This window comes from Erithacus rubecula (assembly GCF_903797595.1).
Source record: "Erithacus rubecula genome assembly, chromosome: 6".
In the NCBI taxonomy this organism is placed as follows: Eukaryota; Metazoa; Chordata; class Aves; order Passeriformes; family Muscicapidae; genus Erithacus; species Erithacus rubecula.
The window spans coordinates 51,101,268-51,115,763 of NC_136688.1; the positions used below are offsets into that span (position 1 = coordinate 51,101,268).

General features: G+C 43.6%; 1 protein-coding gene across 21 annotated transcripts in view; it reads left to right on the plus strand.

The window, feature by feature from the left end:
- The first annotated feature begins 1,071 nt into the window (after positions 1–1,071).
- Positions 1,072–14,496, plus strand: part of MARK3 (microtubule affinity regulating kinase 3) — a 60,208-nt gene continuing 46,783 nt past the window's right edge. For 15 of the 21 annotated variants that reach the window (XM_079308883.1, XM_079308899.1, XM_079308894.1 and 12 more), the window contains exons 1-3: positions 1,072–1,278; positions 9,251–9,289; positions 13,579–13,770. In XM_079308883.1, the coding sequence (XP_079165009.1) occupies positions 1,228–1,278; positions 9,251–9,289; positions 13,579–13,770 (282 nt within the window). In that variant the 5' untranslated portion in view covers positions 1,072–1,227. The remainder of the gene's footprint in view (positions 1,279–9,250; positions 9,290–13,578; positions 13,771–14,496) is intronic. The other 6 variants (XM_079308897.1, XM_079308901.1, XM_079308888.1 and 3 more) reach the window with 1 other exon arrangement.

Here is a 14,496-nt window from a genome sequence, read left to right on the forward strand (position 1 = left end):
TGGAGCATCCCTGCCTAGCTCCTCTGTAGCCCCTCAAGGTTGCTGAATTCCTCACACAACCTCCTCTTCTCCAGGCTGAACAGCCCCAACTTTTATCGATATTTGTAGGGGAAATGCTCCAGCCCCCTTAACAACTTCAAGGTCCCCTCTGGACTTGCTCCAACAGTTCTATGTCCTTGTTTGTACTGGGGACACCAAGCTGTGTGCAGTGCTTCAGGCGGGGTATCACAAAGGCGAACCCCGCTCCAAGCTGTGCCGCCCCGGGGCTGCTCCGATGCCCGCAGGACGCGGGGCCGGCGCGGAGGCAGGGCCGGTCCCCGGGAGGGCAGGGGCCGATGCCCGCAGGACGCGGGGCCGGCACGGAGGGCAGGGCCGGTCCCCGGGAGGGCAGGGGCCGATGCCCGCAGGACGCGGGGCCGGCACGGAGGGCAGGGCCGGTCCCCGGGAGGGCAGGGGCCGATGCCCGCAGGACGCGGGGCCGGCACGGAGGGCAGGGCCGGCCCCGGCCCGAGGCCCCGCACACGCCGGGCGAGGGGCGGGACCTTCCGGTTCATGTCGGCGCTGGGCTGGCGCGGAGGAGCAGCGCGGCCATCTTGCCTCGTCCGGGAGCGGCGGCGGCAGCGGGGCGGGCGGGGGGCAGGCAGGGAGGGAGCGGCGGGCGGGCGGGCACCGAGCGAGCGTCCGCAGCCCGCGGAGCGCCGGCCTTCTCGGAGCCTGGGGCGGGCGGCGATGCGAGCGGCGGCGCGGTGAAGCGGGGCCGCGGCGGGGGAAGGAGAGGGCAGCCCCCCGGGCGGCGGGCCTGCGCTAGCCGTGCCCCGGCGGCAGCGGAGAGAAGCCGGGCAGCGCGGCGCCCCGCTGCCGCCTCCTCCCGCCCGCCCTGCGCTCACCCCCTCCCCCGCGGAGCCGCTCCCTCGCCGCCTCCCTTTCCCCGGCTCCATCCCTTCCCTCGGCTCCATCCCCTCCCCGCTGGATGAGGCGGCCCCCTCCCCGCTGCTGACCCCTGCGGACCCCGGCTGTAGGATGAGCCCAAAGGACTCGGAGGGGGCGAGGCCGCTCCGCTCCCCGAGGAGGATCTAGTGGGGGGGCACCGACGCGACGCCGCCCCCCGCCAGGCACCTCGTCCTTCATGGTGGCTCCCTGCGACCACCATCTCGGAGCAGACGCGCAGCCCGGGGCCCGTGTGTGTGTCTGTGCGCGCCGCCGCCGCGGCCGCCCGAGTGAGGGAAAATGTCCACTCGGACTCCATTGCCCACGGTGAACGAGCGCGACACCGAGAACGTGAGTACCGCGGCCGCGGGGGACCCGCCGCGCCGCGCCCGGCCCCGCCGCGGGGGCATCGCCCCGCGCCGCGCTGTCAGCAGCGCCCGCCGCCTGCACGCTGCCCAGATTGCCCATTTGTTCTGAATTGATTATTTTTTTAACCCTTCCACAGCACGGTTCGCCGGCTCCGCGGCGTTTGCATCCCTCCCCCTCCCAAAGCCGCTGTCCCTTCTTTAATTCCCCCTGTGCTATTTGAGTGTCGCAGGGTGGCGGGGATCGGGTTGGTTATGTCGGTAACGGGGATCCGCCGTGGGGGTCTGCAGCCTTCTCCTGATATGCAAACTTACTGCTAAAGCACCGGAATAAACCTCTGGTAAACAGATGGGAATAATTCAGCCTGGCTAGGGGTGGGCTAGGTGACCTAGATAATAGGCCTCTTCCCTGCTTAATTTGCAGGGTTCTCGGTGGTAATGACGCTGTTAGGCAAGTCACCTGTTCATATGACATTAGGAGGGTTTCTTTATTGGAATTACCTTTCGCGCAAGGGAGCCTTCACACCGAATATCACCCCCCCCCCTTTTTTTTTTCCTACCTTGACAAAGCCAAGGTTTGGGAATTGACACTTTATTTACAAGATTAAGTCAGTTGCTAAGGTCGTATGCTAAAGGAGGAAAGAACAAAAAAATAAGTACTCCTACCATAGGAGCATATAGCAACACACGAAGCTCGGTAGGAGACTCCCTTTCTGCAGATAGAAACTGTGTTTCTCCTGAGTTGAAACTTCCTTGATCCTGGTGTATGCTGTCTAACCATTTTTCTGCATAGGCTCTGACATGTCCCCAAATGATAAACAGAAGGGAGTTGTCAATCACTGTAGTCTAAAATCAGTTGATCGGTGAACTTTGTATTCAGCTTTTTGTAAAGGCTATCTGATATTCTTTACAAGATAGACGCTAAGCTTGACAGAGGAGGCCTTTTTTTTTTTTTTTTTTTTTTTTTTAAATTTTCAAGGCCTTCTTATGTTTTGGACTGGCATAAAAGGTGGAAGCTTTGGTTAAAGATCAGGAAAAACTGTTGGATTGTTCCAGACCATAAATAGTCCGAGAAAAGTGATGGTAGCCCCATTGTTTAAAACAAGACCAGACAAAGCGTTAGAAAACATGCTGCATGGAACAATTACTGCATTACTAGGGATTTAGATTTTATTGACATAATAGGCACTTCTAACTTCTGTGATCTTTATTTGTTTTAGCACTACATGCAACCTGCAGGCTAAGGGCTGTATTGAGCAAAAAGCCAACTAAGCATATTTGGTTGTAAAATCTCAATGAGCTTCCTGTCTTGTGGAAGAAAATAATTAAAATATTATGCAGCCCTTCCTATGCCACGGGGAGAGTTGAAGTTGAAACATACTCTACAAGATACTGCAGAGTTTATTTGGATGATTGTTTCAGTCTATGCCAGACCTGACTGGGGTTTTCAACATCCATGTGAATGTATGGAGACCATAGAGTGAACCATTTTAGGAAGTGTTTACATCAGATTTCCCAATTAATTCAAACTCTACTAGGGATAACTTAACAGTGGAAAGACTTAATATGTGCTGGAGGAAACATAATTATTCACAAGCTCTATGTTCTAGCACTTCAAGTTAAATTTTTACATGTCTTCCACTTAAGGCACCTTGTTCTCACTTCAAAATATTGGTCTAACACTTCTGTTTAGTTATCTTCATAATTTGACACACATGGATTGTCTTGCTTGCTGATGAATTGCCTTAGGTTTAGAATAAGGTATATTTTTCAATTGCTGTGTTCTGTGCTGGTGTCCACAGAAATACCTGTGGGTAGTGATATTGGCAGGGAGTGATTAATCCAAGTACTCGCCCATCCAGTGAGCCAAGCACCCCTCCAGTACAATACCATATTTCTCAGCAAGCTCTCTGATGTTTTGGCCATCAGCTATCTAGAAATTTACCAAACTCTATTCTGTTATGCCTTGCTTAAAAACTAAATTTAAATCTGACATTTAGTCTGTCTGAATTACCCCTACCACTGTGAACGCCAGGTCTCTTTTTTAATACCAAATGCAATAATTTTGATACTTCATCTAACTGTTCTTCCTCCAAATCTGGGTGTGTTATGTTGGCAGGTAAATTGAGCCTTGATTCATTCTCTTTCCATAGAAGAAATCTAATTAGTTAATATTCAGAGGACTCTTTGAAGAGGCTTAGGAGGTGCCAAGGTATTCAGCTAGCCTTTGGGCCATGGTTGTGGACCCTATTAGAGCCTTCTCTCTGCTTGGAAGGTTCCCACTGCTGACAAAGGCTTGGCTGGTGTTGAATCTGGTTGAAGTGTGCTGATCATAGCTTATCCATGCCTATACTTGCAGTTTTGAAAATGAAGTTAGCCTCCAGAATGACAGAGTGTAAATTATCATTGTCTGTGCTTGCAGTTAACCACATTCAGCAACTGGCAGGTTCTGTTGAATAAAAAAGTATAATTGCCAGTACTTGATTTTAATTCTTTTTCCTAAGGCTTCTTATCAAGACATGCTGAAGTGGAAATACTGTCACAGTGACTTTCCCCAAAAGCTACTCGGAGCTCCCAAGCCTTTAGTGCCTTTGAGATGAAAGAATTTGGCTCCGAGTCACCTGGTTTTGAGAGGAAAGGCATCCCAGATGATCTGTGATCATAGGAACTTCACACTTGGACAGTTGGAAGCTGGCTGTAGGCCTGAGATGAGCTGGCTCCTCACCGCAGAGACAGAGCAGCTCCTCTCTGGCCATGGCTTGTGCAGCAGTGGCTGCCAGCTCTCAGGGGACAGAAGTGCAGGACAGGATCAGAGCTTCTCTGTCTTTTTCAAAAATATGTCCTGCATGTGAGAAAGCAAGCAACAGAGACAGCAGAGACCTGCTTCATGCCAGTCTGGAAGACAGGACAGACACAGAAAAAGGACTTTAGATGACAGAAGAATGAGTAAACCTGTTTTACTAGTGATGAGATGGAGGGGAAAGAAGATGGAGGAGAATAAAGTGTGGAAACACAGTGGGAAAGGAAGATAGAAGGGGGGAAACAAAAGATGAGAGGAGTCACAGAGGAATGTGCATAAGGCATGATGGAGGACACCAGTGACGAAGAAACAGGAGCAGAAGGAGCAAGATTGTGAGGAGTAGGACAACTATTCATTAAAAAAATACTCAAAGAGTGGGATGATGATAGCAAACTATAGATAGAAACAAGGAAATACAGGTGGTATGGAGGTTGGAAGATTACTTTTTTTAACAGCTTGAAATAGAAAAGAAAAATCTTGGATTAAAGATGTTAATTAAAACCTCCCTGTTCATTGCACAGCTGTGGGTTTTTTTGGGGGGAAAAAAGGGCAACTGTTTTGAATATGTTGTTTCTGCAGGCCAATCTGAATTAAAAATTTAAGTAATTTGAGGAAAAGCAAGACTAAAATATACTCTTATCTCCATGACTGTGCCTAATGTGAAAAATTTGCTATTGAAAAATGCCAGCATGATGGCAACTGTGCTTGCACAAAAGGATTCTGTGCAGTGGAAGTACCACCCTTTTTTATTTAAAAAGATTTAGTAAACGCAGAGTTAGGTACAAAAATGTATTTTAAGGTACTGAGAAAGTTAGTGCAGTGTGTCTTGGTTTATTACCAATTAACGATGAAATGCATTTTAGAGCATTTGCAGACAATATGCAAGCTTGCATTGTTCTATATATTATTTATCAGTCTTCTCCTATTACAGATAGATCTGTAATTGGAATGCTTTCTTCCATAGCATGAAATCCTGTGGGCTTTTGTAAGGAAGGGACTGAAGAGGGAAGTGTTCCTGTGGCCAAGAGTTCTGACAGATTATCTTCTATAGAAGAAAATTCTGTATTTTTCACCACTTTTAATAAATGTTCTGGTTTGAATTCAATTGGGTGAAGGTGGCAAAATAACTAGAAATAAAAAATATTTTAGGAATTCACCTGGGATGTATTTTTCAGTGCCAAAATTCCTCAGAGCAGAAAAAAAATAGTGATGCCCGATAGGCCTGGTACAGTGTACTCAGAAAATACCTGGTGAGGCTGCATGACACTGCGAGTCACCAGCTGCTAGTATTTCCACATTTTTACAGTGAGACATGTAATTCTTAGCTGTGCTGAACAGGCTGTGCTGTGGTGTTTAATCAGCTGGTTTCAGTCAGCTCACACTGATGGGAGGCTGCTGGGGGCATCAGCCTCGGTGCCTCTTCCCACCCGCGGTTTGTGCCAGCACTCATTATCGTGGGGCTGTGTGATGAGCCTGGTCAGCTCTGGTCTGACTGCTATCAACCCTTAGGGAAAGTGGAGTTATCCCCATTCTGTGGCTGCAAACACAATGTCCAGTTCAGGTGGGGAAGGTTAGAAATGCTTCCTAGTGTTTTTGTTTTGGTTTGAATTATGCCAGTTGTAGCGCAGCACCCTAGGGCTAGAGTAGCTTGAGTTGTGCCACAACTACAAACAGAGATACGTGTTTACAACACTGTAAATTGGGATGTTTTGTTCCTGGAAATAAACGTTTTTCCCCCTTTTTTGCATTATTTCAGTAACTCAGAAAAACTAGGTTGCAGGACCTTAGTCCAGAGAATGTTGCATTGTAAGATTGAATTCATTAGCACCACCGAATATGACTTATGTTGCAGCCTTAGAAGTAGCAATCTGAAAAACAGAACACAACAGCAGGAATTGTTAAAAGAAAATAAATGAGAGGAAATACATACTTGGTACACTGAACTTCATAGACTTCTTCTGCTCACCTGGTATCCTTACCTGCTTGATTCTCCATTTTAGTTCTAGCCAAAAGATATATTCATGTTGATGTAAGCGGGCAGTTCCTGTTGACAACATGTCTCAGGTGACTCAAGTCAAAGGAATTCAAAGAGTGGAGGCATTTGTCTCTCCTGATCTCCATTTCATATGATATATAAGTAGCATGTGTCTGCAACTTCCTCTTCTCCTCAGTCAAGTAATGCTGCCTCATGGGTGTCAGCCAGATAAAAAATGGAGGTCACTTTTTTTTTTAGGCTCATGTCATATCAAAGTTGGCTCTGCTTAGCGTGGAGATCATCTGCCACTAAAATTCTTTAGAACATATGATAAATAGGTGCATACTGCTCTTAAAATATGAACCTGAAAGATACTGAGTACACCTGTGATAGGAATGAAAGCCTTGGGTTAAGAGGGATTCTTACCCATAAAGCAGCAAGTTGCTGAGCTCAATGTGTATGCATATACATATAAGCAGAAATTGACTTTCAAATAAAATTTGTTCCTGCAGGATTAAAGCCTAAGCAAAGTTTTTTATCTGCAAGCTCAATGTGGTTTTTGAAAACCAACTGTGAGGTGGTTGGTTTTTTTTCCTTTTTTGTTTAGCATGTAATTACTGACAGTGATGATTCTGGAAACAACTTAGTTGGCAGTATTGTTGATGAAGAATAGAATATGGTTGGCTCTTTAGCTATTATTCCCCAGGCTGATGTCAATAAATATCCATTTTAATCAGCAGTAAAGGAACTTTGGCTGGAAAGATATGATGAATGTCAGATCTTGATAATGTGAAGCAACAAAAGAGCTTTTAAAGAGCTTTTCTAACCGGCACCAGACTTATCTTTTTGATTATATAAGCAGGATTTCTTCACTGTTGTGTTGTTCAGTGCTAATCATGGAATTACAGATTGACTCTCTTTCATATGCTGTATAGACCATGAACCAAATACTGCCAAACACATTGCAGAGGCTGTAGTGGTTTGACATGGGAGCACTCTTGAGCCAGACCCTGCATGTCTGTGGGGAGAGCATCCTTCCTTTGCTGAGGACTGTTAGTGCTTTGCTGTCAGCACTTCCCCACTCTGGTCTTCAGGGCAGTGCTGCACTTGTCACTAGCAATTCCCACTGCTGGTGAGTAGCCAGAATTCCCTCTGCCAGGTGAGAGTGTCCTGTGTCCCTGCTGTCTGCCTCCACCAGGCTGCCCAGTGTAGGGTGTTGCATTGCTGTGCTCACTTTGAGCTGGATCTGCTGTGTCCTGAGTGTTACTCCTGTTTTTTTTCTTTTATTTTGCCTTCCCCACTGAGGTGTGGAGGAATTAGGAATGTGTGTCAGAGGTATAGCTTCCATGTGCTAAAGGCTGTTTACTCCTCAGGTTCCCCCTTTAATCCGGCGATTTCACAGGTCTGACCTAATTAAAATAGCCACTCGTTTTCATGAATGTCATACCAATTACATGAATGAACACTATGGCAGGCTGAGAACTGTGCAGTGAAATCTTCCCCTATTGACAATAGAAGCATCCCAATTAGTGTTTTCTCTCCCTTAACATCTATATTATATTGCTAGAGGATCTGCTTGTATCCCTTGATGGATTCTGACCCTTTCAGTGTTCCACTCGATCACAACATCCGTAATGGTTGGACTGTAGCCCACATCAGTGAATAAATCTGCCCTCATGGGTTGATAGCTTCAGTGCCACTTTAGGTGGATAGCATTTTTCTTTGTAGGAGACCCTTTAAAATTTTGTGAGATGGTGACTGTTTACCCTTAAGATTGATTGTGGACCAAGCTAGTCTAAAAAATGCCTTTTAATTATATGTGTTGGAACCAAATAATTGGTTATGCAAACATCAACATATGCATATTGGGTCTGACTAAACCCACCTCACTCCATATCCTGATTTGTGCCTTGGTCACTGGTAGAAGGGAAGTAAAATCAGGACAAGTACAGGACATCTTCACCTGCTGCATTCCTATTTTATAATCCAGGAAAATAATACATGGTGATTTAGGGAATCCCAGAGCAGTAACTGGTGTATAAACAATTGTGATTGAGCATTTAGTGTGACACCCTTTGGTGGCTGCCAGGAGCATAAGTCTCTGTTTTGACTTTCCAGTAGAATTCCTTTGTCAGCAGTTGCAGGATGCCCTGCTGTGCTGTTTCAGGGATATCTGTGCTCAGTAAGATGCTACCTCTGTGCATATCCTTAGGGCTACCTTTTTGCTCTTACACTGAGTAGTACTCAGCAATCTTTGTGCTCTTAAAGATGTTAATGAGAGTGGGAAATAAAATACAACACATTGGGAAGGGCTGCAGTGGAATTTTGTCTTTGCATGTTTGATATAAAATATTTTTGAGTTTAAAAAAACCAAACAATTATGGTATATATCCTGTTAAGTTTTTCTGTATATGAGAGTGCTAGTGGGAAGTGCACAGGCAGAAATTACCATGTATTTATATATTGTGTGCCCAGGTTAAGGTAGTGAAGCAGTTTAGTGTCTCAAATGTTTATGTGTTGGAATGCTTACATTATTAGCATTATAAGGGATAGACTTTGAGTACAGCATTTTCACATTACAATTAAAAAATCTGAATGAAATGAGTCTGTCATGATTGTTACTGGTCTGACAGCTTTCCAAGAAATTCTATATCACTTTGTAGTATTTCATGCAGAGATGAGGTAACAGCTAAGGTAATAAACATTCCTGGAGACTTCAGTAAGATTAAATTTTATTAGTTCTTTTTTGCTGATGATAAGCTAATTCTCACTGTTTACATAAATATTTTTAAAAAGTTGATGCCATTTGTCCCCCTCTTGTGTTTCAGAAAGAGTTTCCTTTTTTCTGTAATTAAACATGGATTTTTGCAGGTCATGGACATTCTGATTTCTTACTGGTTTTCAGCTCTTCGAATGGATATCAGATTTTGTTTCTTTCAGGTTTTTCCTCAACTTTTGGCACCTTCTTAAGCACTTCAAGAACTTTGATACCAGTCACCCCCTGTCCTGTGTGTTTCTAATGCTCTGAATATTAAGATATTTGAAACCATACAGATACTGGATAAAATTACCATCTACCAAAAAGATTTCAGTTGTTGACACCCTCATACTTCATTTGCTTTTTACTTTTTTTCCTTTTCTTTTTCCTTTCTCTTCATGCTAATCATTATCTGGCTATGAAAGGATGTCGGCTCATCATTGGGGGAAGGCTTTTGCGAAAAGGTGGGTTTTGTGTTGTGTTCCAAATATAGTTGGTCTTGAGTTCAGTCCCTCCCTTGCAGTGAGGTCTCTCACAAATGGAGATGTTTTACTTCATTTCCTTCTGGGTTGAGTAATAATAGGGTGGGGCTGATGGGAGGAGGAGAATGTTTTGTTATGGGGTTTTTTTAATGACAAAGGTTGTCCTGTTAGCTTGAAAATGGATGGTGCAAAAAAAGGACAAACGTTTAAACTATTTAAAAGATTTTCTAAATGCAACCTGATGCATGCCAAGATATGGAGGAAAGTGCTTTATTTTCATGAGTGGATTTCAGGAGACTTTCTTCTAAGAGAGGTGTTGACTGGCAAAACTTAAGTTGCACAAAGTACCCAATATCCTTGCCTCAGTTTCCCTCTCATTGTCATGGTCTTGCTTTACATGAAGACAGATATTTTGGGAATCACTCAGCCATGATGACTAAATGAGCAAGTGTTATTCTTACACAGAAAACACCTTCAGAAATGCAACTCACCTACTTCAATGTATGGAAACTTATAACAAATGAACACATGCTGATTTTGACTTATGTTTTTAAGAAAAACCCCATATCTTATTAAAACCATATAAATGTAGACCTGGAAAAGAAGCCTAAAATTGAAGAGAATTTTGGTGGGGTCAGTGTAGTGAAGGAGGCAAAATTTGCTGATTTGAGGGAAAAGACAAATGACCATCATGATTTGGAGAGCAGAAGATGCTGTTGCCATTTCTCAGGACTGAGATTGGCACTGTTAATCTGTGTGCTGGGGAGACTGCCCTGGGAAGTACTTGAGGACAGCCAGATGCTATACAAGCCAATGCATGATTTGAGCTTTTATTGGACCACCTATATTTTGCTTTTTGCCTACACCATTTAGCTTTCCATCTGCCTGGCACGGCTTCTTGAAAATGACTGGGTTGGGAGAAACACTTTCACTCAGTTTTGAGTTTATGCTCTTCATTTCCATATGCAAAAGAAAATCCATGTTGAAATGGACAATCTGTTTTCTGTGGTTTTTAGAAAGCTTGCTGTTTGTTCAGTATAATAATGTAACTGACAGAGGAAGGACTTGCTGATAGATTTATTTATGTAAAGTGGAATATAGTCCAAATTAGATATGGTTGCAAATGGCTGGATTTCTTCAGAGTGAAACAGGGCTTTGAGCAAATCAGTTGGAGAGAACTGAACTGCTTGGGAACACACAGCTTGATACTTTAAACCCACAGCTGAAAAAGGTCATATTATTGTAAAGAAATAATCTGGGTTGGGGTGGAAATGCAGACTTCCATACAAGGAGATTGTGTTCAGTGTATCAACCCTAGTCCAAATGAGTTCACAGCTTTTAATTCCACCCTTTAAATGCAAAGCTAGGAAGCATGAAAAAATTGTAGCACACAAGAAGTCATTTCTCAACAAGAGGACAGTAAAACTGTTAAGACACATTAACTGGGTGGTTTAATATGTGAAATAGAGTTTGTAAGTAAAATAGAATCTTTCCTTTACCTGGTAGTAGGGTATGAGTTAGATCAATTTTGACTAACCTGTTCTCTGGCTTGGGAATATGTCATACCTGATGATCAGGCTTGCTCAGGACTAACAGTGTTGTAGTTCAAGTACAAGGCAGCACAACTACTGTGTCTTCAGAGTCAGCTGGGTGATTCAAAAGCTGTTGAATTCAAGTTGTTGAATCTGTCTGCTGGAGACCCTAAGCTAACAAGCCCTGCTGGGAGGCAGTCTGGCTCCTGCTGAAGCCAGCTGGTGCCAAGTGCCCAGGTGTGGAAGGGCTGTAGTTTAAATAGTTTGATACACTTCTTTGTCTGAGGAAAGTTATCAACTCAGTGAAGTGCTGTGTAAGTAGTACAGTTGTATTCCTGGGATGCTGTACTTGAACTGAAATGAACTTTCCTCTGATATATCCAAGAAATATCTCATGGCCCTGTACAGAACATCCTGGTCCCTGATCACCAGGGGCAGCAATGTAGGAGGATGTTAGCATCTAGCATCAGCAGTTGCTGCTTTTTTCTAGCTGGTCTGAATAATTTGACACTACAAGGTATGAAAGGAGCTGACAGAGAAGTTCTCTGCCTTGTGTGTTGCAAGGTTTGTTAGAAGTCAAAGTTTAGGGAAATACAGAGGATTGGCATTGCACTGTGCCAGCACACACAGGGGTGGCTAAGATGGCCTGGAAAATGAGCACTAGTCTGACATTAAGGACATGCAAAATACTGAATTGCTGATACAGGATTTCACTATCTTAGTAGTTCCTTCAGTTGTTGACTGCTTGTCCTTCATCTCCTTGAGAATTACTGATTGATAAATGCTTATCCAGTTGTTGTAGGTCTCGAGATATTATTGAGACCACTGAATTATTATCAAGCCTTGAAGTTTTACTGGATATTGTTACGGGTGTGCTTCTTGTGCCAGTTATTAGTGGTTTGGAAAAAATGTGTAATCTTGCTCCTGAAAACTGATAAAATTGCTAGACTATGAAATAGGGCAGGATGGGCCACACATCAGGAACACTTGATATTCTGCATGAAAGGAAACTTTGCATTTCACTTCAGCCAAATGTGATCATGCATGTAAGGATCCAGAAATGAGAAGCAGTAAATCAGGGTTGGGTGGTCAGGTACAGATGGTCTTCTGCAAAGAGAGTTAGTTCTGCCCCTGTGAAATCAGTGGGGTGTTGAACAGAAGATGCAACCTCTGTCCTGCTGCACCTACTCTTGGTATGGTAGGTCCATGTTTACCATAAGCCCCACAAAAAGATATTGGAAAAATAGAGGAGGGTTCTCAACAATTACAGGACATGTTCCCTTGTCTTCAGTCATTTGTACAGCAGCCTGTTTAGGGAGCTCAATACACATATCACTTACTAAAGTGAAAGTGTATTGTGATCAGAGAAATTAAGTACCTCTATGGGAAGTGCAAGTCTTGTGCCAATGCAGTAGCCAGGCATTAAGGAGAAGCTAAGGCCAAACTGATACTAAAACATTGTGTGCTTTTTCAAATAGTAACTATTGAAGCAATTTTCCAGGAGTTGCCATAGACTCCTATCATTAGCATTTTAAAAATGAAATTAATGTGGTTTTAAAAGTAATTTGATCACAGCTGTTGCATTCAAATTAACAAATCAAGGAACCTAAGATGTCAGAGTATATGGTCACAAGGTTACATCAGACAAGTGAAACTTGCCAAGTGTCATGCAAGCATGGATTTGTTCATTTGTGCCTGTACCATAGTTGTTAGCTCTTGAGGTATGATCTCATCCTCACACTACAGTGATTTTCAGACTGAGTGTTGCTGTATGCCAGTTTCTTTGTTGTCCACAGTGGGTTTCAGCAAGAGGAGTAGTAGTAGAAGAGCAAGATCTGGGGTTTCTGGGGTGACTGTGAATTTAATGTGTCATCTTTGGTGGAGCCGGATATTTGCTCCACATTTGGAGGCCCTAAACATTTATGACTAATACCTTAATTAGTGTGGTTGGTTTATGGACCTCAACCATAATTTAAGAACATAAGAGGGTACCTGCTCTTTCATAAACAGGCTATCAGGAAATGAAAAAATACTTTATTCTTAACCATGTGATCAATGAGTAAAGACTGTTATAGGTAATGTATTGCTATTCCTTTTTGCAATTAGTAGCTGTTCAGGGAAATGAGAGTGAAAGGAACTTAAAAGATTGCAGACACTGTCTCAGATCTCTGTAACTGGCTGTCAATATTCAAGGTTTCAGTACATTAGATAAGATTTCTTCCCTTGTTCTCCAGGTCATCCTGGGTGTTTTCAGTCATGTGGAACTGTAGGAACACAAGTTTAGTACCACAGGAAAGGAAAAAAACTCTTAGTATTTTATTAATATAAGTTGTCCAGTAAGTTTTAACAGATTGTGCTCTTGGAAAATCTGTATTCATTTTTTCTTTCCAAAGGCTTTCCTGCACTAGTTATGCACAGTAATGCAAGTGGGAATAATATCAAACACCTCTATATTTTGTACCTGATCTGGCAGTCCATGTAAGTTACTTAGAAGTGCTCAGCTGTTGCTGCAGTGCAGGTGATGTTCCACTGCCTTCACCAGGTGATGAAGTGAATATTGTGTCGTGAACTGGGCACCACCTTATCGCCCCATCAGAACAAAGTTCAGTGCGAACATGAAGTTTCAGTAGGATCCTTTGAAGGCTTTTTCAAAGGCATTGCTGATGTTTTTGAATGTTGCATGCTGCTCATCACTGGTGTGTTGTCCCTCAGCCTTACCCACGCGTGTTTTTGTTGCAGCACACGTCCCATGGAGACGGACGGCAGGAAGTTTCCTCTCGACCCGGGCGCTCTGGAGCTCGCTGCAGGAACTCCATAGCCTCCTGTGCCGACGAGCAGCCGCACATTGGGAATTACAGACTCCTTAAAACCATTGGAAAGGGCAATTTTGCAAAAGTGAAACTGGCAAGGCACATCCTAACTGGCAGAGAGGTAAAGTGGTATGGGTGTAAACAGCAGTGAGTTGCTGTAGGTGTGGAGGTTCTCTTGGAATAGCAGCATCTAAGTCGGTGAAGATAGAGCACATTTTACTGGAGATATTGCCACTGATGTAGAAAAAAGCAGAAATTGAAAACTACTTTTTCAGTAGTGATTACAAAACAATTTCTCTTTAAAATGGTTTCTTAAACTTGTACAGGTCTCTGTCCAGCTGAATTATGTTAAAATTTGCTACTAATATTCTTGGATAAATCCTACATTTTCAAAAAGCAGATCAATATACAGCAATTAAATAAGCTTGTTGGAAAGACTGCCTCTTATTGTCTCTATACTGCAGGGATGTATTGGAGGTGAAGTCAAGCATGAGAATTAAATGTTGTCTTAATTATGTTCCAAGTAGCCCAAATGCAGTATTTTCTTGCCAAAGAAATGTATCTCTCAGGAATCTCAGGGTGGATCATTCCAGAGTGTCTGCAGTGCTGGGTGGCTTTGGGAAGATGCTTCAGTTTGTTCAGGGATAGTCTGTGTGTCAATGACAGTTTGCTCATTGTGTGTAGCATAGACTTGCTTTCTCTTGCATCTCTTCTTGGAGTTGAACTCAGCTCCATATTTAGTTTCTGCATGCCATTGCAGTGTAATTAATCACTTGCACTTAGTGGTGGTTCTGATTTGGTGGCTGTAGTCCTGTCTGCTTGTTACAATAAGGTGTTTCTTGGTGCT